This window comes from Nothobranchius furzeri, chromosome 3 (assembly GCF_043380555.1).
Source record: "Nothobranchius furzeri strain GRZ-AD chromosome 3, NfurGRZ-RIMD1, whole genome shotgun sequence".
Lineage (NCBI taxonomy): Eukaryota > Metazoa > Chordata > Actinopteri > Cyprinodontiformes > Nothobranchiidae > Nothobranchius > Nothobranchius furzeri.
Genome location: NC_091743.1, coordinates 49458103 through 49484527, shown reverse-complemented (window position 1 = coordinate 49484527; position 26425 = coordinate 49458103). Strand labels below are relative to the sequence as shown.

At 42.3% G+C, this 26425-nt stretch overlaps 3 protein-coding genes across 7 annotated transcripts in view; 1 reads left to right on the top strand and 2 right to left on the bottom strand.

Moving 5' to 3' along the window:
- LOC107385636 (RNA-binding motif, single-stranded-interacting protein 2) overlaps positions 1-6726 on the top strand; it is a 57933-nt gene extending 51207 nt beyond the window's left edge. For all 3 annotated transcript variants that reach the window (XM_070549269.1, XM_015959642.3, XM_070549270.1), the window contains exons 13-14: positions 539-626; positions 3103-6726. In XM_070549269.1, coding sequence (XP_070405370.1) covers positions 539-619 — 81 coding nt within the window. In that variant the 3' untranslated portion in view covers positions 620-626; positions 3103-6726. The remainder of the gene's footprint in view (positions 1-538; positions 627-3102) is intronic.
- Positions 6727-8639: 1913 nt separating this feature from the next.
- faim2b (Fas apoptotic inhibitory molecule 2b) lies at positions 8640-11086 on the bottom strand. 2 transcript variants are annotated; one of them, XM_015959644.3, is made up of 12 exons: positions 10935-11086; positions 10611-10656; positions 10437-10504; positions 10304-10368; positions 10163-10216; positions 10036-10086; positions 9913-9952; positions 9780-9817; positions 9617-9704; positions 9442-9537; positions 9208-9261; positions 8640-9050 (listed from the first exon to the last, which is right to left on the bottom strand). In XM_015959644.3, exons 1-12 carry the CDS (start codon positions 10947-10949, stop codon positions 8901-8903), a joined length of 765 nt encoding a protein of 254 aa, XP_015815130.1. In that variant the 5' UTR covers positions 10950-11086; the 3' UTR covers positions 8640-8900. The 2 variants fall into 2 exon arrangements, with proteins under 2 accessions (XP_015815130.1, XP_070405372.1); XM_070549271.1 differs by having other exon boundaries at positions 10611-10711; positions 10935-11085.
- A 2990-nt stretch (positions 11087-14076) lies between these two features.
- Positions 14077-24273, bottom strand: LOC107385638 (nuclear receptor subfamily 1 group D member 1). Of its 2 annotated transcripts, none has more exons than XM_015959645.3 (8): positions 24085-24273; positions 17661-17963; positions 17494-17582; positions 17194-17338; positions 15686-16224; positions 15417-15602; positions 15121-15331; positions 14077-15047 (listed from the first exon to the last, which is right to left on the bottom strand). In XM_015959645.3, the coding sequence occupies exons 1-8, from the start codon at positions 24098-24100 to the stop codon at positions 14851-14853; spliced, it is 1686 nt and encodes a 561-aa protein (XP_015815131.1). In that variant the 5' UTR covers positions 24101-24273; the 3' UTR covers positions 14077-14850. The 2 variants fall into 2 exon arrangements, with proteins under 2 accessions (XP_015815131.1, XP_054605835.2); XM_054749860.2 differs by lacking the exon at positions 24085-24273 and adding an exon at positions 21249-21547.
- Between the last annotated feature and the right edge of the window lie 2152 nt (positions 24274-26425).

The window sequence follows — 26425 nt, the reverse complement described above, 5'->3', positions numbered from 1 at the left end:
CTCCAAATAAACTTTTTTTGCTGATAAACTAAATAAACGAGTGTCTAATCGTGCTGCAGACATGTGTAGTCAATAATTTGGCACTTCAGTGCACCTTAGTTAAAATTTAAATATTCTGCCTAAAACTGGCAGTGTTGTGCCGTTGTCAGGTAAAAACTCTGCACTGTATTCTAATTTAAATCTGCCACCGCTATTGGCTAATAGGTATGCTATGATGTAAACTGGTACATTATGATGTCACAATGCTGTCGTGAGCCTGTGTGTGTGTATTTGTTAGCAGCTCTGCCTTCTCGGTCTGCCAGGCAACAGCATTTGTTGCATTTTTCAAACATGAAGTGGGAGTGGAGTTAGACTCTGGTAGGGGTTGACTTGCTCTTTAAGCAGACTTTAGGGTCAGACTGGGAGAAACTGATTGGGTAGATGAGATTCAGTCAGAAGGTGAACTGGAGGCTTCTGATGGTAGACCTGGACTCTAAATAATTAACTAATAAGTCTTGATTAATTATGAAGCCGCTTCAAAAGTTTTTTCTAATTTCAGGAAAATGGTGGTCAGCACCAGCAGGTTGCCATGGAGACGCCTGCAGAACACACAAATTACTCGTACCAACACACCAAGTGATGCTACGGTGAGTGAACGTTTCACAACACCGTCCTGAAAAATCAAACATAAATCCTTATAAGAAACACCTAATTCCCTCGTGCACTGCTGACACGAAATGTGCTTCAGCCGTCTATTTATTACAATAACACAAAGTTTCATCCCGTTACTGAGGTCAAAGTTCATTCTACTACAATCATTTACAGTAACAGGTCTTATTAATATGTCACAGTTGTTAGAAGTTGTGTGTTTTATTTGCTTAAATAGAAAAACGTGAATCATTTAGCTTTTGAATTTTAGTGAAAAAGGTGAAAATTTTAATGTTTGATTTTTCTTCAAAACTGGCTTTTGCCTGAATAGAGCTAAAGCTAATAGAGCTAAAGCTAATAGAGCTAAACTCCAACTAACTCAATACCTACCTCCAGTCTGACTAAACTAGAGAGGCACATATATATCTTCTGGCAACTGGAACTGGCCAGGTTGAAACTGTAAAGTTAACTTTCTACAGTCAGGTCCATAAATATTGGGACATCGACACAATGCTAACATTTTTGGCTCTGCACCACCACAATGGATTTCAAACGAAACGAACGAAATGTGCTTTAACTGCAGACTGTCAGCTTTCAATTGAGGGTATTTACATCTAAATTAGGTGAACGGTGTAGGAATTACAACAGTTTGCATATGTGACTCCCACTTGTTAAGGGACCAAAAGTAATGGGACGGAATAAGAACCATAAATCAAACGTATACATTTCAATACTTGGTTGTACATCCTTTGCAGTCAATTACAGCCTGAAGTCTGGAACACAGACATCACCAGACGTTGGGGTTCATCCCTGGTGATGCTCTGCCAAGCCTCTACTGCAACAGTCTTCAGTTCCTGCTTGTTCCTGGGGCCTTTTCCCTTCAGTTTTGTCTTCAGCAAGTGAAATGCATGTTCAGTCAGATTCAGGTCAGGTGACTGACTTGGCCTTTGCAAAACAGTCCACTTCTTTCCCTTCAAAAACTCTTTGGTTGCTTTTGCAGTATGCTTTGGGTCATTGTCCATCTGCACAATGAAGCGCAGTCCAATGAGTTCTGAGGCATTTGGCTGAATATGAGCAGATAAAATTGCCCGAAACACTTCAGAATTCATCGTGCTGCTTTTGTCAGCAGTCACATCATCAATAAATACAAGAGAACCAGTTCCACTGGCAGCCATACATGCCCACACCATGACACTTCCAGCACCATGCTTCACAGACGAGGTGGTATCCTTAGGATCATGAGCAGTTCCTTTCCGTCTCCATACTCTTCTCTTCCCATCACTCTGGTACAAGTTGATCTTGGTCTCATCTGTCCATAGGATGCTGTTCCAGAACTGTGAAGGCTTTTTTAGATGTTGTTTAGCAAACTCTAATCTGGCCTTCCAATTTTTGGGGCTCACCAATGGTTTACATCTTGTGGTGAACCCTCTCTATTCACACTGGTGGAGTCTTCTCTTGATTGTTGGCTTTGACACAGATACACCTACCTCCTGGAGAGTGTTCTTGATCTGGCCAACTGTTGTGAAGGGTGTTTTCTTCACCAGGGAAAGGATTCTTCGGTCATCCACCACAGTTGTTTTCCGTGGTCTTCCGGGTCTTTTGGTGTTGCTGAGCTCAGCGGTGCGTTCCTTCTTTTTGGGAATGTTCCAAACTGTTGTTTTGGCCACGCCTAATGTTTTTGCTATCTCTCTGATAGGTTTCTTTTGTTTTTTTCAGCCTAATGATGGCTTGCTTCACTGATAGTGACAGCTCTTTGGATCTCATCTTGACAGTTGACAGCAACAGATTCCAAATGCAAATGGCACACTTGAAATGAACTCTGGACCTTTTATGTGCTCATTGTAATTGGGATAATGAGGGAATAACACACACCTGGCCATGGAACAGCTGAGAAGCCAATTGTCTCATTACTTTTGGTCCCTTAACAAGTGGGAGGCACATATGCAAACTGTTGTAATTCCTACACCGTTCACCTGATTTGGATGTAAATACCCTCAAATAAAAGCTGACAGTCTGCAGTTAAAGCACATCTTGTTCGTTTCATTTGATATCCACTGTGGTGGTGTACAGAGCCAAAATGTTAGCATTGTGTCGACGTCCCAATATTTATGGACCTGACTGTATTTTTCCCCTTCATTTTTCATATTAGAGGTCTCACCATCACTAAGCATAAATCCGTATTAACAGTAATGGATCTTTCATGTGGAATATGTTATTTATCTTATATCTTAAAGAGATCTTACCAAATTGTTTGAAGTTTTAATCTTGTTTGATCAGCTGAAATTTTGTGAAAAAGCTGCAGCCCAAGATGTTTTGTCTCCCTCTCGTGGCAGTGAGAGCAATTAACGCCTGCTCCTAATGCACTTCCTGATGCACTTTAAACCTATTTCATACTGCTACTGCGTTCTTTGGTTATTTTTTAATATGCAATAAGTGTTTAGATGTGTAGATTTATTATTTTTGTGTGTTTTCCAGCTCCCACTACTTTAGGACCGTGGACGCAAAATCAATCCAACCAAAACAGGATTAAGCTGGAAGAGAATCTGTAACATAACCAATCAGCTGGACTCAAACACGGATAACAAAAGGAACACGTTAGTGTGTGTGTGTGTGTGTGTGTGTGTGTGTGTGTGTGTGTGTGTGTGTGTGTGTGTGTGTGTGTGTGTGTGTGTGTGTGTGTGTGTGTGTGTGCACGTCTGAATTATGTTTTCTTTTCTGTTTTTTTTTAAGAACACTTAACTGGGACTTTTGCGCTCATCCTCAAGAAATGTTCAACCAAAGTTGGGAATCTTCAGAGAAGTTTTGATCTATTTTGATAACTAAAAAAAAGAAAAATTATAAAAGTTGTAAATAAATTTTAAAACTAGAAGTGGGAGTGGAGGAAACGACACAGAGCATTATTTTTGTGCACGTGTTAAAACAGAATCTTATTTTTAACAGAACATTCTAGGTGTGTCGGAGTGATCCGGGGAACGGTTGAAACATAACGTGTCTTTCTCATTTTCTTTACTTTTTGTAAAAAATGCTAACTTTTTGTTTCCTGGTGTCTGTTGTTTGACGTTCTACTCACAGCAGTCAGGATTTGTACAGATTTCAAACCTTTTGAACTTTTTTTGCTGGTCTGACGTGTGGAGTCGTTCTACCTGTGGGAGGTAAACCGTTTAAAGCTACTTCTTCTTGTAAACTGCAGCCGACCATAAAAAATAACAGAGACTCTTTATAGTTTAGTCAAAGTTTTTATTTTTTTGTTCAATTGAGATTTTTTTTCATAATAAAACAAAAGACAATCAATTATTTATATTTATATTTGAATTATAGTTCTATTTTTTGGAGTTTTTAATCATTTAAATTAAAAAGAGAAGTTATTTAATAATAGTCTGTGAAGATGATCTGAAATGGTGAAGATCTTTACCCCACATTACAATGAGCTCAAAAACAGCTAAATGACTTGATATTAAAAAGTCACGTTCTGTGAATTACACACACACACACACACACACACGCACGCGCACACACACACACATCCTCCCCGTCTATGAGAAGTGGTTTTAAGCGTTTGTTTGTTTTTTGTCATCAGGTATCATTTATAATCCATCCTTATTTCTGAGGGATGTTGTCAACGCGCTTTAGAAAGGAGCAGTTAGATTTTACTGAGTGTAATGAGCGATGCGGTGACTAAATTAAAAGTGTAGTTTAGCGAATGCGATGAGGGAATTAGCCGGAAGACTAAGGAAATCCCGGAGAATAGTTAGCGTGATAGGAAAAGGGAGCGATGAGTCTTGTTTCAATGCTGCTGTCCTCTGAGTTTGAATCAGCCAGTGAGGTTGTTTTTGTTGTTTAGTTTATAGAAATGTTTCTTTTCACTTGAAAAATCTCTTGAGCTAATTTCTCTTTATTTTTGATGAATTATTCTTAGATTAGATCTTAGTTTAGCGTTTTACAGAGAATAGATGTTAGTTTGGATCTCTCTGATAGGATTGATGCTGGTTTTTTATTTTTATTTTTTTGTGCACTTGACATTTTTTCCCTTGTTTGATTTTCACGTGAATTTCCGTTCCAAGCCTTGAGTCGTCTGTCTGACTGTCTGTCTGTCCTGATTTCACGTCTGACCCAGAGAAGAGAACTGAACTGAATTCACGTTGATTTAAAAGATTCACGCCTCTGTGAATGAAACGATCTGATCACCCAGAACTGTTGATTTGTAATTTACAGACAACAAGAAACTGTAGATATGTTGATAATAAAAATAGTTGTTTTCCTTTTTGTTTTAAAAAAAGAACTGCTCACTAGACCGTGGAAGTGCCATTAAAGAGGATTCTTACTGCCTTAGTGAAAGGGCCGGTCTGAATGAATTTGTGAGGGAACAAAATTCTTGCAAAAAACGATTTTTAACTAAGCCTTAATGTTTCTTCTCTAAATAAACTGCCTGATTTCTCACATTTGTATATAATATGGAAATGACAGCAGGCGTGTTTGGGTCTCTTCGAGATGTTTGTGGAGTTCCTCTTCCTGCTCTGCAGCCGTTATGTTCCCCTGAAGGATTGATGATGCTGTTTTTATTTAGCTTGCGTCTTTGCTTTGTGTTTATGGGTTTTTAATTCTGCAACCAAAGATGCCACCCAACTCTTGTAGCTTTTAGATCAACTTCTGTTGGATAAAATTCTTTTTTGAGGTTCTGGCTAGTGTAATTACACGCTCAGCTTTCTTCTTTATGGCTACGGGTAAATGTTTGGGAAATTTTACCCCAACTGACCCACTAATAACCCTCAGTTCCTTTAATGCATTAGATAAAAATAGGTTTCATCAATGAACATAAGTGAGAGAACTTGAATGGGCTGAACATACATCCAGGAGGAACACCAGCTTTCGTTGTAATGGTTGTCAAACATGACGGTTAACAGACACAAGAGCTACTTTTGTAAATTCTCTTTCTTTTCCTTCCATTTTAACCATTCTGTTTGATTCTTGATGTGTATTTTTTGTTATGATTTATGATCTGTCCTGATTACAGATGACTATCAAGCTTTCAGATTCAGTGCACCATGAAGGAAATGTCCAGATAGATGTGGTTCAATGTGCTAACCACCTTTTTTATTTTTTAACAAACACAGGATTTACAATATTTTTGAAACTATGAAATGACCCCAAGTTACAAAACAGTGTTTATTTATTTTGTAAAGCAGAAGTGATGTTACAAGAAAATATGATGTTTGTAAATTACTGGCCTTCTAATTGCAGTAAAAATAAAAGTGTACTCAGACTGATAGTGTATTTTGTATATAGTACAGCAGATTTTAAAATTTAAAATAACTTCTTGCACTTACTGTTATTCCAAGCTTATTTTTTATAAGCTCTTTTTGTCCATCCTGACATCAATTTGATGGCTTATTTCATAGTTTCAAATTGTTTTGCTGCTAAAATACGGTTCTGAGCAGGTGGCTTCTATGTGGTCCGATCTGAATTTTCACAATGTTTGTTTAATTCGGTAAAAAAGTTGTATATTTAATGTAACACACCATTATTTATCTAGTTTAGAGTCCAGTGTGTAGGATGTGCAGATTAGTGCAAAAGGGTCAGAAAGAAAGCACAAAAGCTGTTTTTGTCCCTTTTGAGCTTCTGTAGTAACAACATTTTAAAAAGTTCACCTTTTACTCTAATGAAAAGTTTTTTCATGCTTGTTAACTCTAATTCCTGCCAACATGATACAAACTGAACCTTAAACTTTAGTTTAATTCACATTTTCCTGAAATCTCCACACTTTAAAACAAAAACAAACATTTTTGTGTTTTTTAAGCATTCTGAAAATTTGCCGGACTCCATCAGACGCCCCTGCTTGTGAACACTCTTATTTATACAAGAACTCAATTTGTACAGTTTTGTTAGAGGATAAAGGTTTTGATATTCGGGTTTTTTTTTTGGTTTGTTTTTTGTTTGTTTGTTTGCCACTTGGCTACTTTTGTCTTCCTGTGCCAGAGTTGCTAAATTGTCTGTAACTTGTTTTTTTTTTTATTGAATGAAATGAGATTTGACTTCTTTGTTGGTTTTCTCTTTGAATTTGAATATGTCTGATTTTCTTTTTTAATAAAAACCTTGTTTTAATGTTTGACTGAGCTTTTTATTGCAATCGGACCAGTTTATCACTTATCTGTTTTCTAAATCCATTCGAATCTTTTTTCATTTGTGAGGAATGAAGATTTATTCATCAAGAATTTTATTTTTTCATGATACCTGTGCATGTTATATTTAAAAGCACGTATAACTTTGAATGTTTTTAGCTAGGGTTTAGTTACAATTTTATTTCTCTTTGCATATTTTTTATTTGAAAGTGTAATGGTGTGAAGTATTAATTTAAGATTTAAATTAATAGAAAAAGTTTATTTATTAAACAGAAGATTCAGTAAGATTCTTTTCATTCGATTAAATGGAAATGCAACCCTTTTCTGTGTTTCGTTTAAATAATGAGGCAAGTTTAAAAATGAAGAAATTTCTTTACTAACAATTTTAAACTGAACGATTTGAAGCGACAATCATAAAATGACAATTCATAAATGGCAATTTTGATGACAATCCTTAACAGCTTTGATATTACTCGTTTAAAAGAAAGCCTGTGTTGGATGGAGCTAAAATTGAGAATGATGGGTTTTGAATGCGTGAATGCTGTTCTCAGAAGGTTTCTTTCAGAGGGAATGGAAGGTGTTCTGGATGAAATGATGTTTTGCAGATAACTGAGTTATTTTTAGAGAAAACAGCATCAAACACATTCTATCGTGTTCTACCTCACCCAAATAGGCTGACCCTCTTGTGGATCTGGAGATCGGAGGATGGGTTCATCCAAGATGACACTCGGGGCTGGCAGAGAAGACGCCGAGTGTCCGATACTCTGATCCGGAGTAGTAGCTGGGTCCACGGCTGTACGAAGCGTTTGGCAGATGCAAGTTTCGTATTTAAATTCAATTCAGAAATCAAATGACTCTGGGAGAGTCTTGCGTTAGCTTGTTAGGTTCGTTTGTTCTTTAGCCATTCTTGTCAGCATGACAGAATAGCTTGCAGAGGGTCAAGGAGACGGCCGCTCTCCTTTCCTCGTGGTGTCGGTTGAAGAACTGGGCGTGAAATCTGTAATGGTTAGTTTTTACCAAACTCTCTCAGAACCCCTCCCTCTCTCTACGGAAGAAAGCTTGGTCATGCGTCAAAAAACATGTGCTGCAGTTATTGTTATCTGAACTCTGTGTTAGCTGACAGTTAAGGTCTTCTTTGCTGAACACATCTTTATAAACATTATAATTAATCATTATTATAATACCCAAAGCATAATAATCCATTTCATATAATTAAAATACCTTTATATCTGAACCAAGTGATCATGTATTAATGATTATTTAAACAGTAATAAAATCATAAGTTTATTAATTATTATTTAATTATTATCATCGTGGCTTGAAGTGTCTTGGCTAGACGTCGTGGCTCCTTGGGCTTTACTCTGTGGATTCAAAGTACTGTTTGACCCAGCTTGACCCAGCTGGGCAAATGTGACCTTTGGCACAAATCAGAGAACCTTCATCTCGCTACAAAAGTTTCTATTTTTGGTTTAAATAGCAGGTAAATCCATGAAAATGATTGTGCAGAGGATCTTTTCACCCTGACTTTATAAATCTGCTCTGAGGGAACATGCAATCTCAACCTGCAGTTCGTTTATGACGTCCGTAAAAGTCAGTTTACTTCATAAATTTCTTTATTTCTAATCAGAATTAAATCACGCACAGTTTAATCTGTTAAAAATATATTTTTTATAACATAGAGGTCGAATGCACACCTAAAAGGCCACAGTCCGTTCTCTACAGAAGTTATAAAACATCTATTATCTTCAATACTTCGTGTTGTCCTACACACGTTTTCACTTTGCTGCTGATGTTCCTTCCCTTTGAGTTTGAGGTTTGGCTGATGCAATGGTCCCACGTGATAACAATACACAAAACACCAAACGTGTCACCTGTAATGAGACTCCAAAAGTGTCATAAACTAAATGTGTGTTTCTTTTGCAAAAAAAAAACAAAACATGGGTTTAAAAATGAAATCAATCCAGCTGAAAGTGCAGAAATCCTGAAGCTGAGTTGTCGGCTGTAGGGTGATCAGAATGATGGAGCTGAAGAAGAAGACGCTCTTAAAGCATCCAACAAATACAAAGAAAGGTTTTTCACTGGTGTGAGGGGTGAAGTGACACCAGTCTTCATGTGTTCTTGTCCTGGAGGGTCTTCACCCTGAGCAGAAGACACGTTTCAATCCCGACCTCCTCCCATAAGCTGAAGCATGAAGCTGAACAGGTAGATGATGTCCAGGTAGAGGCTGAGCGTGGCAAAAATGTATTCCTCTGGACTTATGGTGTAGCGCTTGTTCCCTAGGAGCAGCTGGGTGTCGAAAGCAAGGAACTGTTGCAAGAAACGACACCAATAAGGTACCAGAAAAGAAGTGTGTGTGTGTGTGTGTGTGTGTGTGTGTGTGTGTGTGTGTGTGTGTGTGTGTGTGTGTGTGTGTGTGTGTGTGTGTATGTGTGTGTGGACATTACTGAAGGTGTTTAGAGGTTACCATAGTAAAGAGGATGGCTCCAATCACAGCATAGATGGCATGTAACCAGGGAACCTGTGGAGTAAAGTCAACTTCATTGCAAGGCACCAAAGAAGCAGAGCAGCGTGAGATTATCTGCTACAAGTTTAACTCCAGCAGCACCCCAGGGTTAAAGCTGCAACCGTTGTTGAACTCATCAGCTCATGTAGTCTCCTTCTAGAAGGCCCGTGAGCCGGGATGGGTGGGAAAACTTACATATCCGAATGGGACGACGATGGAGAGGGTGAGGGCGCAGAGCAGCATGACCATGCTCAGAGAAAACAGGATGCCCTGGCAGGACGTGACATCAATCTGGAGACGGAGACAGAAAAGTCTGGAGTTATTCCAGGGAATTCCCACTAAGCAGAGGCTCTAGAGTTGTTCCCGTCACCTTGCTCTGGAAGCTGAAGATGGTGACGGAGAGGCACACCAGTGCCGTTATTCCCAGACACAGGAGCACAGACTTGGTGTTGTAGAAGCTGCAGAAACATTAGCATCAGGTTTATTTTTGGAGTTTTGTCCGTCTCACGCAAACTGAATCAAGCCTCTTTCACCTTGACATAAATCCCATCATTGAGGCCATGCTCAGAGTCTGAGAGGAGGAAAAACAAAGAGAAACAGTTAGATTAATGCGGAAAGTACTAAAGAAAATACTAGTATTAATGGTAAATAATGCAGAATACTCACAAAAAGAACTAACAGGATAACATTCCAGGGAAACTGCCTCCTGTTTGGGAGTAAAGAAATCACTCATTATGCTTTTTTAACAAGTTATAGAAACATTTTTCTTATACCTGAAAAGAAATTTACCTGAGATCTCCACAGCAGGAGAGAGCAATGTAGGTGGCAAAAAACATGATGCTAACGGGATAAAAGACAGTTTAAGTCATAAAGAGAAAAGGATTACAGCAGCACGAGTTAGTGATGCTTAGCTTACTAGGATGCCATGTACAAGCTGGGATGAGTCTGGATGTAAAACCTCACCGGAGCACTGAAGTGAACAGGAATTCATCAGAAAATAAGAGAACAAAACCTTTACAACGCAGCCGAGATCGGCCAGAGTAGGCAGCGAGTTTACCAAAATGTGAAGAGACAAACGATGCCGACGGTCACGGAGAGCTGCAGCATGAGGATGGCGTAAACCTGCAGGTGGACATTCAACAATGTCAGAACCGGTGATTTTGACTTTTATTCAACACGTTCGTATTTACCTTCCTGATGAAAGTCCTCCTGATGTTCTTGTCATCCCAGGCAAACTGGACATCCATCTCTGGGTAGCCTGAAGAAGAAGGAACTTTCAGCCAGACAGTTTGAAGATCTGTTCAAGTGTGCAGAGGCCAGCCTTTGTTCATCTGAAAGGGAAGAATGAGGTGATACTTTCTCACCTGCCGTTGCCTCCTGATAGCTGGGGGGTTCGTTGTTGTTGCACACCTGCCGGGACACAATCAGAGACCCTTCAGTCACCTGGACAGGTGATCACGTTCTGCTGATGGTTAAATCAGCAGCAGCAGGCATTAGATAGATAGATAGATAGATAGATAGATAGATAGATAGATAGATAGATAGATAGATAGATAGATAGATAGATAGATAGATAGATAGATAGATAGATAGATAGATAGATAGATAGATAGATAGATAGATAGATAGATAGATAGATAGATAGATAGATAGATAGATAGATTACTTATAAAAATAAAAGAGCATACCTTTGATTTCTTCATGGTTTTTTCCTTCTCTGGTTGTGTTGCTGATGCTGAGGACCAGCTTCCTGGCTCAGAAACACACTGAGAGATGCTGCTTGTGGAGATGTGGTTGCTCTGAATCTGTGTGCGGATTACGCAGCTTTATTATAGGCCTCCATTTGGTTAATCTCCCTCTAATCCAAATACACCCCCCTCCCCCACCCCCTTGCCCAGCCTCCATGAGGCCGCTCTGGCACTCTCCAGGTAGGCCCACAACGAGATCGGACCTGACTGTACCACTGCACTCACCCAAACGGGGGTGTTGTTCATGCCTCTATTCTCTGCCACTCTGAGCTTCTTAAATATTTGAAGACACATGATTATTCTCCTGGCCTCCTGATAAAGCGCGCTGATTTACAGAGAGTTACCTCACACCTGTACTTCCCTTCTGTGGAAATTAAAGGGGGAAAAAATCACAGAATTTATGTACTGTAATATAAGTTTTCATGCTGTGCTTCATAATTATTATGATAAAATTCTAAAATAAATCAATAACCACTTCTTTCTCTAAGCTTATTTCCAGACAGATTCAAGTATTATTAGCACGGCCATCGCTATTGTTAAACCTAATCCTTTTTTCGTCTTCTGCAAGCCGTTACAGTAAACATGACATCACTTTTTTATGTAAGGAACTGTTTTTGTAACGCACTGATGAGCATGAAGTTAAGCTCATTAAGGAGATTTACCAGCATGTATTCACTTTTAGTCTGCTTTTACTCGTCTCTGTTGTGTTTCGCTATGTTTACAACAAAAAATGGAAAAAGGTGTGTGTGTGTGTGTGTGTGTGTGTGTGTGTGTGTGTGTGCGTGCGTGCGTGCGTGTGTGTGTGTGTGTGTGTGTGCGTGCGTGCGTGCGTGCGTGTGTGTGTGTGTGTGTGTGTGTGTGTGTTCTTAAGGGATATTCTGGATCTGTTAAGATTTGTTGTAAAGTGCTGAAAAACTGATATCTTACCTGTTGAACAACCTCAGTTTGGAAAAATACATTTAGCTCAGATTTGAGTGATGTGCTAACAGCTAGGCTGAGTGAGGTCAATTCCACAAGGGACTTTTGTCCTACATTTTTAATCGGAGAAAGTCCACAGTGCTACATGTTTTTTATAAACATAAATATAAACATTTCTGAAACAGATGAGATTTTCTTTTTTTTTACCATGAGCAAAAGCAGGTTAAAACTACTTAATTTGCAAACATTTTAAAGGCACACTAAGTCAACGTTTCCCACCCTGGTCCTCAGGGCACACTTTCCTACAAGTTTTCCATGTCTCTGCTTCAGCACACCTGATTTTTATTGGCTCTTCGGGAGGACATCGAGTGCTGCAGACACCTGTTAATCACTTATTTAAGTTGGTGTGTGTGGCAGCAGGGAAACGCTGGTGTTTAAAAGAGCAACGTGGAAAGCATGCAGGACAGTGTGCCCTGAGGAACAGGGTTGGGAAACACCGCACTCAAATTTTCCTATCTTGAAATCTTTATCTTGAGCCAGTAGGGGCTCAAATGGGCCTTTACATAGTGAACTCCAGACAGATCTCATCCACTCCTGGAGCCTTGCCACTGAGGACCACCTCAGTCACCTCAGCACTTGAGATTAGAGAGCCTAACCCAAAGTCCCCGGACTCTGCTACTATCAAAGCATCATCTCGATTTCCTACAAGGGTTTCAAAGATGCTATAAATAAATAAATAAACACTATTTTGAAGCAGGGAAAAGCAGGGTTTTTCCCACCAGGGGGCAGAAGAAACATAAAAGCTCGAATATGAACGCTGCATCCCCAAGGTCCACCAATGGCAGCAGAAGCCCGTAAAACAACAAATGTGAGCAGTCTGGAATTAGGAAAGAAAGTCTAGAACAGCAGATAACTATAAAAATGAATGAGACATCTTTAAAAGTTTATTTCTTACTGCTAATGACCGCACAAGAGGCTGTTTTGTGTCGAATTATGATAAGATTAATAGTCACATAGTCTATGGATTGTGAATAAATGTGTAGTTCTAAATTTAGGCTAAATTTAGGGACTCATGTTTTTAGTCAGATGTATATATATGATATAAAAAATACATTTATTTTCTAATAATTCTCGTCTCATAATAAATGAATAGGTGTGTTGTTGCATACGAAGCTTCAAAACAATGTTTCTTTGTTTTGACCAACAGTCTTCTTTAAATGTCTTATCTGTAACAACTCCTCTGGTCAAAGCAGAGCTGCGCACAGGAACACTCCCACTCTGTGACCTGAATCTGTCTCCTGTGACAGATGTGATACCAGTGCATGTGAGATAAAACATTGTGAATCCCTTCCTGCGGTTGCTGTCCTGGTCCAGGAGGTGGCAGGGGGGGACCTGAATGTGCTCCGTGGCAGAGCGCCACCTGGGACCAGAATATCACTGCTGAGAACAGCCTGTACTTTCTCTCAGGCTGTGATGAGAATGTAAACTGAAAATGAGCCGCGTTCCCTTCTTGGTGTTGAATAATGTGCATCCCCAGACGCAGCATTTAAACCAGCTGATGTGTGAGGGGTACAACTCTAGATCCGAGTTTAAATGGGGACCCATTACATCTGGACAAAACTGCAAAGTTGGTTCTAATTTCCCTGAGGAGGCTGCGAGTGTCCGCGTCCCATCAGATCCTCCCAGTGACTCACGAGGTGCTGCTTACAGAAACCTCCATTTCCCTGCTGCTGGGAACTCCGTGTTGTTTGTCTGCATGTTAATGTTATTTAAACAGCCTACAGAGGAACTGTCCTGACAGGATCTTTAAACAGTAGCTGTCTCACTTCCATGGGTTTTCTCATTTCTGCTGCACAAAATGTCACAGCGGCTCTCTCAGCCAAGAACACCTGGTTGTTTCTCTGCTCAAAAATCAGGTGATCTTTCTCATTTGGAGGCAGGCAGCGGGGACGGGGGGGGGTAGAAAACCCTAATAGCTCTCAGACCTGCAGCATGATTGGCTGATTGCTTCAGTTGCTAGGTAACCGATCTATGGAATACCTCAGCATCCTGGTACAGATGAAAAGGAAAGAAGACGAGCACAAGCAGGGATGCTATGTAATAGTATTTAATAGTGGCACTCTATGTTGTGACCGTAAACATTTACAAAATGTACACGAGCTGATGATGTTCATTAATGATACATTTATTTATACTCTATATTTCCTCAAAACAAAATACTCAAGAGCACGGAAATGAAATGCTTTCTTTCTGTTTTTAGGCATTAGATGATACAAGAATCTGCAACCAGCTTTAATAGTTATGTACAAAATATACAAGAGAACATCTTAAAATTATATCTCATTCAGCAAGAACGCTTTTTTCCCTAAAAATATCAAACATACCTCAATCACAAATGGGTGATTTTCATAAAGATTTTCCACATGTAGTGAAAATAGCCTTTTTCTCTTTTTAACAGCTTTAGCTGCACGTTAGAAAATGCTATTGTTTTATTTCATATAGACTTCAGAGGCTTTGATAATAAATGGAAGTCTTTACTCTGTATGGAGAATGTACAGGGAGCGTTTTTCTGATCCGAGCGAGTTTGTGCTTTCTTCTTGTCGGCTTGACGGGGCGGGGGAGCAGAACGATGAGGAACAAGAAGTTCTCTGTGCTTTTTGGTCTTCAGAACAAAAATCTCTAGAGGAAGGGGGGGTTACACCGGCTCTACAAACCTAAAACTTCATAGTGGTACAGCTGGAAGCAACAGGAGGAGAGCTCGCTGGCTCCTGCTGGGCCTCTGTTCTTCGCTGGTACTTTTCCAGCTCCCATCCTCGCAGCATCCGACTTGGCACAGATTCCAAAAACAGCTGTCCATCATGCAGAGACAAAAGTCAAAGACAGCTCACCCCCCCCCCAAAAAAAAAAAATACCCCGTGAACCCATGAGCCACCTATGCTCAGGGGTCTATGCGGAAGGCTAATAGTTTGTCCGAGTGCTGGTTGTTCAGGGTGCGCAGGTCCGGCAGGCGGAGCAGCAGCTTCGGGAAGAGCGTGCTGTCATCCGGCCGCCGACTGGTGATGAGAGAACGCAGAGCTTTGATTAGGTTCTCCTGCAGCTGCTCCACTGCTGACACCTCCACAATGCCAGAGCTGTCTGCGAAGCAGGGAAGGAAAGTTTAGGTTTCGGGAGTAAGTGTTACTGCACAAGTGCTTAGTAAGTGTCTTACCTGCAGACACCAGCACGACAGCCATGAAGAGGGCCATTTCGTCCTGCTCCAGGCCCAAAGATCCCAGCTTCTCACTGAAGTCAAACATGACATCCAGCAGAGAGCCCATACCGAGCGCCCTCAGTGAGGGCAGGGAGTAGGTCTGTCCGTTGAGGAAGGTTACCGTCCTCTCTTTGGGTTCAAACAACGAGCAGAACCTCACCATAAGCACCTATGTGCAGAAAAACAGGTCAAAATCAGACCATTCTCAAACAAAAATAGGAAACTCCTCACCCAACAAGTTCTGCTGGACAAACCTGGAAAGTGCCGGATTTGAGCAGCATGACCTGGTCGTGCTGGCTCAGAGACTGGAAGCCCGGGATGCTCTTAGCAAACTCCACCACCTCCTTCACCGCTGGAGTGAAGCACTGGGAAAAAGACTCCCACACCTCCTGACTGGAGCGACTGGCCGGAGCCACCGGACACGAATTCAGAGGGCAAGCCTGCAGGAAACAAAGTCAATAAATAGGATGCTCTGCTGACACTGGGCAGATCCGTTCAGGGCAGAAGGGGTGGAGGTACTCACTAGGACTTTAGCACCTCCGTTTAGCTTCCAGGGGCAGGAATTCTGGTTGTGGAAATCTCTGTTTTGGACACTGTTCTGAGACGGTGCGAGCCCACTGATGGGGCACTGGTTCTGTTTAGGGGAGAACGTGCACTTGTTGGCGTTTGCGCTGGTGGAGCTTTCGTTGTTGCTGGGTGTGACGGGGAAGTTTGTGGGGGCGTGGCAGCTCGTCGTGAGGCTCGGCTGCTCCGTCTGAACCGCGTGCCGCGTCTGGGCCGACGTGTGGGACGCTTCCTGAGCTCCGGTGCTCAGGAAGCTCGGAGCACCAAGGCTGCTGTTGCAGCCGGCAGCCATCTTTAGTGGTTTCTCATCACTGTGGTACGACTGCAGCAAGGGAGCGGCTCCACCGTTCACCTGGTTCTGTGGACTGCAGGGGGCGTCGGAGGGAGGCGAGGCTTCTATCACCATGGAAGCCGATTCATTGAGACTGTTCATGTAGCTTTGCATCTCATCCAGGAGTCGCTGCTTCTCCCGCTTTGGAATTCGCCCAAAACGCACGGCTGAGGAGAGAAGAGGAGAACATGTTAGGGAACTGGTGGTGTCCCCGCTGACATCTAACTGGAAGATCATAAACATTCCCAACAATTCCCACTGTAATCTGTGCATGCAACTAATCTCTGCATCCATCGACCCCCCCACCCCCCCACCCCACCCCCAACGCTGCACCCTCTCCACAGCCCTATTTATAGTGTTCTCCCCCACCCTCTCCATGTTTTCTCCCTTCAGATGTGCTCTCACTTCCTCCATGGAAGTGGGTCACTGGGTCACGAGCACTGGACCAGGAGTCATTAGAGAGGTGACAGCGTGCACGATTAGTGGAAAGGTCAAAGGTAAGAGAGGCAGGTGTGACAGGGACGAACGACGATGATGAAAAAGCAAATATGAGGCATAAATAAAAACTGTTAGCAAAACGTTTGAATACAAGAGGGTGATGAATCAGCTGCAGCTCGAGGATTTAGCGGCTTATTCTTCCTTTTCTCACTGTGGCTTATTTAGGTCAGCTAAAAATGTGTTCTCTGGGTTTAAAAAAAACATGATTTATTATCACCTAGTTTAGCAACACCCAAGAGGCTGGGATGCTGCAGGGGAAATAACGCAGCAGGGCAGAGACGGGCTGGAATATCGTTCTAATTTACAGACGAGCCGAGGAGGGCGTCGCCATTAACAGGACGGGATGAAAGTGTGTCGCGTGTGATTGTTTGGTAAGGCTGTAAATCATGGGGATCACACGAGGCAATCAGCAAACGTGTGTCCCAGTTTTCAGAAATAAACCGGAATTTTGCTGTTTTAACAAAACGGATTACATCTGGGACTCCCAGGGTCCTCCCGTCATAAATCACACAAGAACGAGCAGAGAAAAGGAGGAAGGATGGAGCAAAATGAGGAGCGTGATAAAATAGATGTGTGCACATCTCTACACGCAGACAGACACGATGGGTGGAGTTTAAAGCTTGAAGTTTGTCCCTCACCATCTCTGGACATGCCCACGGAGAGACACTTCTTGAAGCGGCAGTGCTGACACCGGTTACGGTTCATGCGCATGATGAGACAGTTTTCATTCTTCACACACATCTTATAGTGGATGTTCTGCTGAATGCTGCGTCGGAAGAATCCCTGCAGACAAAAGAGGAACGAAGGCTTTGAAGAGGATCCTTTGTAGCTGTGTGTGTGTGTGTGTGTGTGTGTGTGTGTGTGTGTGTGCGTGCGTGTGTGTGTACACTTGCAGTAAAAAGAAAACCACACATGACGTTGTGATGATCCTGTCTCACCTTGCAGCCCTCACAGGCGTGGACGCCGTAGTGGAAACCAGATGCGATGTCCCCACACACCTTACATAAAAGCACCATACCTCCAGTCTCTGTGAACGAGGCACATTGACGTGGTCACACACTGACACATCAGCCGTAAACAGGGAGGACAGGCTGTGAGGACTTACTGGTGAAGGTTCCAGTGAAACCACAAGGCCTTTTGGCCACGGTTGGATGGCTGTAGGCTGCCGTGGTGATTTGGGCGACTGGAGCACTGCTCACTTCAGGAAACTGAAAAACCATTTTTGGTGAGACATTTCCCCCCCTATGTTCTCCTCTCCGTTTCAGAGCCCCGATCTCCTGAAAGGAGACCCCCTCTGGGGACGAGGGCTGCGAGTGAGAGGATGGCGACTGGGTCTGGTATCCACTTGAAGGGCTGCCAGGACTCGGACTGGCACTGCCAGATGAGCCAGCGTACAGGATGACACCACCTGGGGGAACAGGGAGGCACAGAAACTCAGATTCCTGGTTTCCATGTGGGTCACATGCAGAATGTAGGTGAGAGTGTGAGGATTGAGAAATGCTCTACTTTGACGCAGTGAGCTTATTTGGCGGACTTTCAGGAAGACAAACTAAACGTGACCGTGTTGGGACGGCAACAATTTGAGCTGATGAATAATTTAGTGAAGAAAAAGAAAATGGTCACAGCTAGACTATCAGGAACCCTGACCTGAATATTTCTGATGGTGTCAAACTTGTTTACCAAAGAATCCCTCAGAGGGAAAATGCCACCGCTGGAGGATGGATCCACAAGAATTTGTGTTGTCTGGATAATTAAAATTCAGCTTTTTTAACTGTATCAGCTCACCCTCTGACACAAAGTCACTGAACATTCCCAGTCAGAGCCACAGATGCACCACAAGCCTTTGTTTAAGGATGTCACATCAAATCGGAAATGCCCTGTTACCCATAAACACGCCCCTCCCTCCCCCTTTTGTTTAGCCTTGCTCTTCCCCTGCAACATGAAAGACGGCCGCTCACGTGCAGCCAGCTCCCTGCCAGCCAGCTAGCTTTCAGGAACAAATCTTTTCTGCACTCTCTTTCTTCTGCACCTCCCCTCCCCTCCCATCCTCTTTCTCTTTCGCTCTCCATCCTCCCCCTACCTCCCTCCCTCCCTCCCTCCCTCTAGCTCCGGGCACGCCATCTCTCCGCCAGCCACCTGACCAGGAGCTCACATGTACTCTTGACACAGTTCCCGCCCAGCTCACAAGGCTCTTTGCGCAGTCTCGTGCAGACAGCAGCAGCAGCAGTGCCATAATGAGCGCTGGGGCAGATCATGTTTGTAACGGAGAAGGCTGTGACGCCGCAGAGAGAGGAAAACAAGCAGGGAGGCAGACAACCATCCCTCAGAGCAGATAGTCACAATAACATCTCAAGGGATTTGGGGTTTATTTAGATGTACAAACAGAACAAATCTGAATTTACATGTGCACAAGACATCCCAGGCAATCTGTGTCGTGCAGGTCCAGCACCTAAACAACCTGTCATGCAGGTTTTAAACATAACATGTTGCAGGTTGCAGCTGCTGAACAGGTTTCGGAGGTCAGGAAGCTACACAATAAATCCTGTGCACATTTCCCTCTAAGGTCTTTGAATAATCTAGAAAAGGGTTATCTGGTGCTTGCTCTCCTTGAGGAAACACGTGCCACATTTCTGTTTGGCTCCACGCGCCTCCTTAAATCCCACGTGTCTGCTGACTGTAAAGTTCTCTGGGTTGATGACCTTAAGTGTGGTAGTGTGCAGCTCTACGTATTAGCCTGTGCACGTCCTTGTTCCAGTGAGATTTGAACCTGCACCTGCAGCCAGAAGGTCACGCCCTGCTGTCACACCGAGACGCCACACCCCACCTTCTACATCCTGCTTGCAATTTGGACTCAAAGCTGAATTCTGGCACCTTGTCGCTGCTGTTTGCAGGCACAGGTAACATGTGACCTGTGCGTACACACGAGGTCAAAAGAATTACAGTACAAACAAAACGTTCCACCACTCCTCCTTTTTCCAGTTCCCACCTCCAGACCTTGACCGTTCTCGTGTCGTGTCTGAGGAGGCGGATAAGCCTCGCCCCACGTGGAACAGCTGGACACATATCCTATTTTTATTCATGAAGAATAATGAAGTGTGAATAATGGTCAGGATGTGTGTGTTCTCATACAGACGACACAATCCAGCACCCACCTGACTTTTGCTGACTTTAACAGGAACTTGTCATATCATTTCCACCTTAAGAGGATATCTTTACAGTGTTTGGGACCACATCAGTCAGCTGCCGTGCTGTTAGGTCACAAAGCCACACCAGCTAATGTCAGTGCTGGTCATTGGCCCTTATTTTTAATTCAATTCAAGCCTCTACAGTCACGTTTTACAGCCTGTTTGTTTGCAGAGGCTGAACTCAGCTGAACTCAGCTGAGTCACTCAACCAGCACGCCCACATTCTTCAAACTTACTGGGTTTAATCTTCAACCAGCAGAGCACAGGAAACTACTGATGACGATTCACTGGTGACTTTATTATGATGAACTTTGATGTTTTTATCTAACATTTGACTGCTACAGGTCCGTGTGTACTCACACACACACATAAAAATATTAAAGCTCTGACTTATTTTTGAATTTTGTCTCGATTAAAACTCTCCTAGGCAAAACTAAACTATAAAATATAATATTATAACGTTAAGAAAAGATGAAAGTTCAGTCATGCTAAATACTGATAGGAGCTTAATCATATTTAAAAATCTATACCTTTAGAGGTTTTCCTCTAAGACCACATCAGTCAGCTACTATTTTAAGAATGCACTGGCCTTTTACAGCAAGTTCCTCTTCAATAAAGGTGGAAATTTAATGAGTAATGCACCGATTATGATCCTGAGGGCCGATACCGATTTTTGATCCTAGTACAGCTGTGACCTGCTCATACCAATTCCATCTGATTTATCTGGAATAATGAGAAATTTCAGAAAACATTTAAGTGAATTTGATAAACTTGAACATTTAGAATCTGAAAATAAGAATTTTACATAAAAGACCTTCTACGGGTAATGTAAATCAGTAGCTACAGATGGTGAGTTCAGGGACAGGGAAAAAAATTTCTTTTTTTTTGGCAATAATGCATTCTTGAACCCCTGCCCCAATCAACAATAATGTTTGGAGTCTGACACTGAATCCCTCATTATGCTGGTATTAACCGATTCCGGTTATTGGTGCACGTCTATGTTTAAAGGGAGACTAGGCAGTTTTGGCTTGCTTTTAGCACCCCCTAGTGTCTGTTTGGTAGAACAAAAAGCAAAACTGTGCGTTCATCTTATTAACACTTTAACTGCTGAAATGTCTCCCCAGTCTTCACTGGTGTCTACAGGGGTGATTCATCACTAAATTAAACAAATTAGCTGTGTTCATGATCTAAAACAAGCAGGAAGCAGTCAGGAAATATGTCAGCTCCTTGTTGCAAGAGGAATATTCTGGCTACAGGGGGCAACAGAGGCCGGTTGGCCCCTGTCTAAAGTAATTTTAGCACACACTGGCTCAAGAAAACTATTTTAAAATATGAAAATGTTGCAAAGTATTGCTTTAAAGACCTCTTATTGCAGAAAATCAAAAACAATTTTGGGTTTTGATGAACCACTTGCACAACAGCCACTACATTAGACTTTAGTGGGACGATAATATATTGTTCATATGTCTAATACAAATTTCAATTGAAAACCTTTGTTAACCACCTACCTGAACCCTGACTGAGGTTGCCAGCCTCCAGGCATGAATGGAGTAGAGATGCATCTATTAATAATGAAGTGCTTCTCATTCTCATAAAAAACATTTATTTTCATAGAAAATAAGACCTTCATATTCTAAAAATAAAAAAGTCACGTAGCAATGACGCACTGCAGCTGATTTATGATCAAGTACGCTTCTTCTAACTGCTTCCTTCTGAAGTTCATGGTGACACTAACGTTACTGAAATAGAAACCCTGGTGGCCCGAATAGTCCTGAATCTGGGTTATGATGTCCTCCCATCGCCTTTCAGAGACACTGGCTGATGTAAAGTGAAACCTTCTTATTCTGTGGCGAACCGGAGCTGGAGAGGAAAGGGGCTGCGGTCCCCCCTCTGACCCACTGACCAATCTATCAACAAACACAGAGGAATTCCCTGTGCGAGCTGAGCAGGAGCAGCATGCGCGCGACCCACCGCACAAAGAGGGAGGAGGGTGTACTTGGGATCATGAGCGGCACGTGTAAACCGAGGCAGGGTACACGTGCTCTCTGCTCCAGGCGGGGTGGCTGCATACTAAAAATCAGGCACATGATTTTTCTGGCCTTTTTTAACCAATACAGCTGCTGTTCAAGGACTTTGTCACATCTGTTGATATCTGAGAAAATGTGTCCACACTCACATCTATCTATCTATCTATCTATCTATCTATCTATCTATCTCAACATACAAAGAAAGAACATCCAAAAACTTTTGCCATTCACTCTCTGTCGTTATCAATTTCAGCACAGAATCAAGGTCCTTCACTCATATTTTTAATACATTTGTAGTGGTCTGTCATAGGAATGAATGAATGCCTTTTAATTCGTACATTTGGGGGAAAAAAAGCTCTGGTGTGCCTGTTCAGCATGGAGAATTCAGCCAGATGAGAAAGTAGCTTTGACAGGATTTGGAGTTCCAGATATTTGGGCATCCCACCTCTGATTGGCTAACAGTAACACGACTCCATGGCGGACTCCATTGGCTATGCAACGTTGATGTTTTATCTTCACAAATAACACATGCCTGGAGGAGTTTTTCTGTGTGGTGGAGCCACTAATGCTAATGGTTAGCTTCTACCAGTTGAGATGTTCTCTGCTGTTTCCTGGATGCTAAACCAACAACAGTCATGAGTTCATGAACGTTCAGTGACAGTGTGATGTAGATCTGTCGGGATTTTCAAATCCTAGAGTTTCACCATCTATTTTCTATCAGAATCTGATGCAGGAGATAGGTGTAGTAGACTATTTTCACGTTCAGCCTGCACGCATAACTCAGATTGACTGTACATTTTATAAAGTATGAAGTGAAAACAGTTGTAAAAATATTAAGTAAAAATAGCGAAAGACATCTTTGATGGCAATACAGCAACATCAGATAAACATTTTAAATAAACAAATATTCCACAAATAGTTCAGATTGTTTTAAGATGCAAAGTAGATCACAGTTAGTAAAACTTATGAGTTTTTATTCAATTCAATTCAATTTTATTTATATAGCGCCAAATCATGACAAGAGTCGTCTCAAGGCACTTCACATAGTAAACATTCCAATTCAGGTCAGTTCATTAAGCCAATCAGAAAAAATGTTTCCTATAGAAGGAACCCAGCAGATTGCATCAAGTGAGTGTCAGTGACTTGATGCAAGCCTCATACTAAGCAAGCATATAGCGACAGAGGAGAGGAAAACTCCCTTTTAACAGGAAGAAACCTCCAGAGGATCCTGGCTCAGTATAAGCAGCCATTCAGAGCGCGCGCACGCACGCACGCACGCACGCACGCACGCACGCACGCGCGCGCGCACGCACACACACACACACACACACACACACACTATTTATCAGTTGTGTACTTTTTTTCCTGTGCCCAATCACATTACTGACTGAAATTATTGTTTCAAAACAAAGAAAAAGAGAATTCAGAACAAAGTGAAATAGGCTCCATAGACTTTTAAAACTTTTTTAAATGTCCACCTTTTAAATTCTTTAATTCCCAATAAATACTCGGCCATTTCACCAGCATATCAATACATCACAATGTGTGATCATCTCATTTGTCACCTGCTGCTGCGTTTAGCTCATGATTCAGCTGGCAGAGCTGCATGTTGACTCAGTGCTCTGCTGCTTAAGTCATGTATGGATGGAAAAACATTTGTGTTGCACCAGAAACAGTCTTGACCCAATGTCCCTGACTGTTCCCACACAAATAGTTCTGCCTGTGCACGTGCTCACTGGTGGAAGAACAAGCTGATTCAAACAAAAACACACAAGTGAAAGTAACAAGTCAAAAGCAGAAGAAGATTACAATGATGATGCGCAAATAAGTAACCTCCATAAATCCAAACACACCATTGCATTTATCCTTTTTTGGATCACTGGAAGAAAAACCAAATGATGTTATAAGTGGGATAGTGTGGAAAGAGGACAGTCGTGGAGAGTGGGGGCGTTTTGGGTCGCGCTTCACGTGAGTGTGTTTACGTGGGGAGAATCGGAAGTCAAAGAAATTGGCAAGAGGACTTCCCTCTGTGTGTGGCTCAGTCATTCAAACCGCTTTGCTGTCTGTCTGCAGCCCGGAAGCGCTTGGCACCGAGCCCTGTATGTGCTGAACTGCAGTCAGAGGCAATGAAATTTCACACTTTAACGTGTAGAGCTAAGAGAAAGTTTTGGTAAAAGGGATCGCTGTGTTACCTCAGTTATAATAATTAAAAAAAAAAAGAAAATATGAACTACTAATTCACATTTATCCAAATATAAATGGGTGTGAGGCACATTCAGATATTTTTCCATTTATCTTAAAAATATCATTTACTCACCGGGACTATTTTCCATGTTCCCGAGTCGTTCTGTTCTTCCCAGCTGTAAAAAATGCAGTATTTTTGGTTTAAAGCTGGACTGGATGCTGCTGGAGTTACGTCAAAACACGCGAACAACTCATAAACTGTAAGAGTCTTCCCCAAAGCTCAGACCAGGGCATTAGGATAAAAAACGATCGAAAAAAATAAATTCTGAAAATATTTCTTTTAAATAATAATAATTTAAAAAAGATTAAATCGGAGTAATTTCCCAGAGATGAGCAGAAGCAGTGAGCGGCTCGGCTCTCCCGTCTGAAGGCTGCACCTTTCTGATGCCACAGGCTGTGATCCACTGTGCGTGTGTGTGCGTGAGGGTTCTCTACAATACAGAAGTCCCAGCGCTTTCAGCTGCTTGCCATGCTAAAGCATCATCCGCGTGGAAGAAGTTTAAACACTCCCCCACAGCCGTCAATAAGCAGCACGCGTCCTAAAATAAGCAGCACGTTTTCAGGTGCCTGAGAAATGTGACCGTTTGTTCCCCCCCTCCTCTGATCTCTTTCTGTGTCCGTGTTTGTTGATGTGTATCAGAAACGCTCTCTCTCTCCCCCTTCCCCGTCACGCTCTCTGAAAACATCTCACCCCCTCCTCCCCTCACGCCCAATTCTTTTTTCACTCGTTCTCACTTTGTCATTGGCCGAGAGCCCCGCGTGGAGACGACACAATGGGCTCGTTCGACATTGGAATGCTGGTTAAATATGGCGTTTAAAGCGTGCCACAACCCGTGCACGCGCATTGGGTCCACAGCGCGCGTGTGAACGGGACTCGCGAGCGGAAATATACATGGCGAGAGGTCATTTGTGCACTGAGAGGGAGCAAACTGTGTCTGTGAGCGCACAAGGATGTGCACAAGTGACAAACCTGCGTGCGCGCGTTGTCAACGAGCACACGGCAGAGGAAAACGTGCGCGCGCGGCAGCCTCTGTGCGCGCTCGGCAGCCTCTCTGCGCGCTCGGTTTCTGACTCCTGCTCGCTCGGCTGTAAGGGTTTTGGCACTCTGGAGGCGTGGCCTGTGGCAGATCTTCTCTGTCCTCTGATTGGTTAGTGTACCCCGCACTTTACCCTCTACCTATCTATACAAAAAAGTCTGCTGGTAAAGCAGTTGCTGGCATAGCTCAGTTGGGAGAGCGGGTGACTCTCGCCCCGGAGGATCCGGGTTCGAGGCCGGGCAAGGAAAATGCAGTAGATGTCATGTTAATTTTTCTTAATTTCAGGTATTTTACAGTTGTGACCGTTCAACTGTCATTAAACGTCCGAATGTTTGCTGGGCAGTGTTTTAAAAAGTGCACATAAGCTAGATGGTTTTAACCATAGAAAATTACATTTTTTGTGATACTGGAAAAATACATACTGAAATAAAACTACTGATTGAAAACTTTATGACTGTGGTTGTACAACATATGACTCACTAATACACTGCAAACTCCCTTAGAGTGGGGCTTCCAGAGAGAGAGAGAGAGAGAGAGAGACAGAGAGAGAAAAGTTCTTGCCTCATTAATGAATTGTTTATTTTTTTCAGTATTTAATTGACAAATTATCCTTTCAAATAATTAATTGATGAGTTACATAATTGTCCATTTAGAATTGTTGAATGGACTGAGTCAAGTTTGGTGCACTTTATATATTTCAAAACATGTTTTTTTTTTAATGATGCATATAAATAATTTAAATGTTAATTTAATGAAATATTTCTATTTTTTCATTACCTCACCCTTGTTTTGACAAAAACGGGACCTTGCTGGATAATATCATGGAGAAACTATTTGTTCACAGTACATGGCTCAGTGAGGATCTGTGTACCAAAGGAGGAGATACTCAGAAATCTGTCTGCAGATTGTTACAACCCAGACTGGAAGTGGTGGGCTGTAATAAGAAAGGAGACCAAACAGAGGAGTGGGGGTTCAACAACTGATTTATTTAACAAAAGTAAGGATTTACTAAAGCAAGTTAGTGAACAGAAAATGGCCAGTGAGGACTCTCCACCACACAGGAGAGACCCAGTGAAAGCAGAAAAACAGTAGGCTTTGTAGGCAGCACAACACCCTGAGCCCAGGTGCCTCCAAGGCTGCTTAACCAGCTGCCTACAACAGAAGAAAAACACAATTAAACACAAATGAAAACCCAATGAGACGGTGGGGGCATCACAACACGTTCAGGACTACCCAAACACCAGTAATTCTTGACTGCACTGATCTGAGGTGTCAATGGCCATATTCCCCTCTCTTCCAGAGTCATATATTTTCCTCAAGTTCAACTGCACTCTGAAGAGGCTCATTTGGATTGTGCCACATAGGCCAGTGACCTTT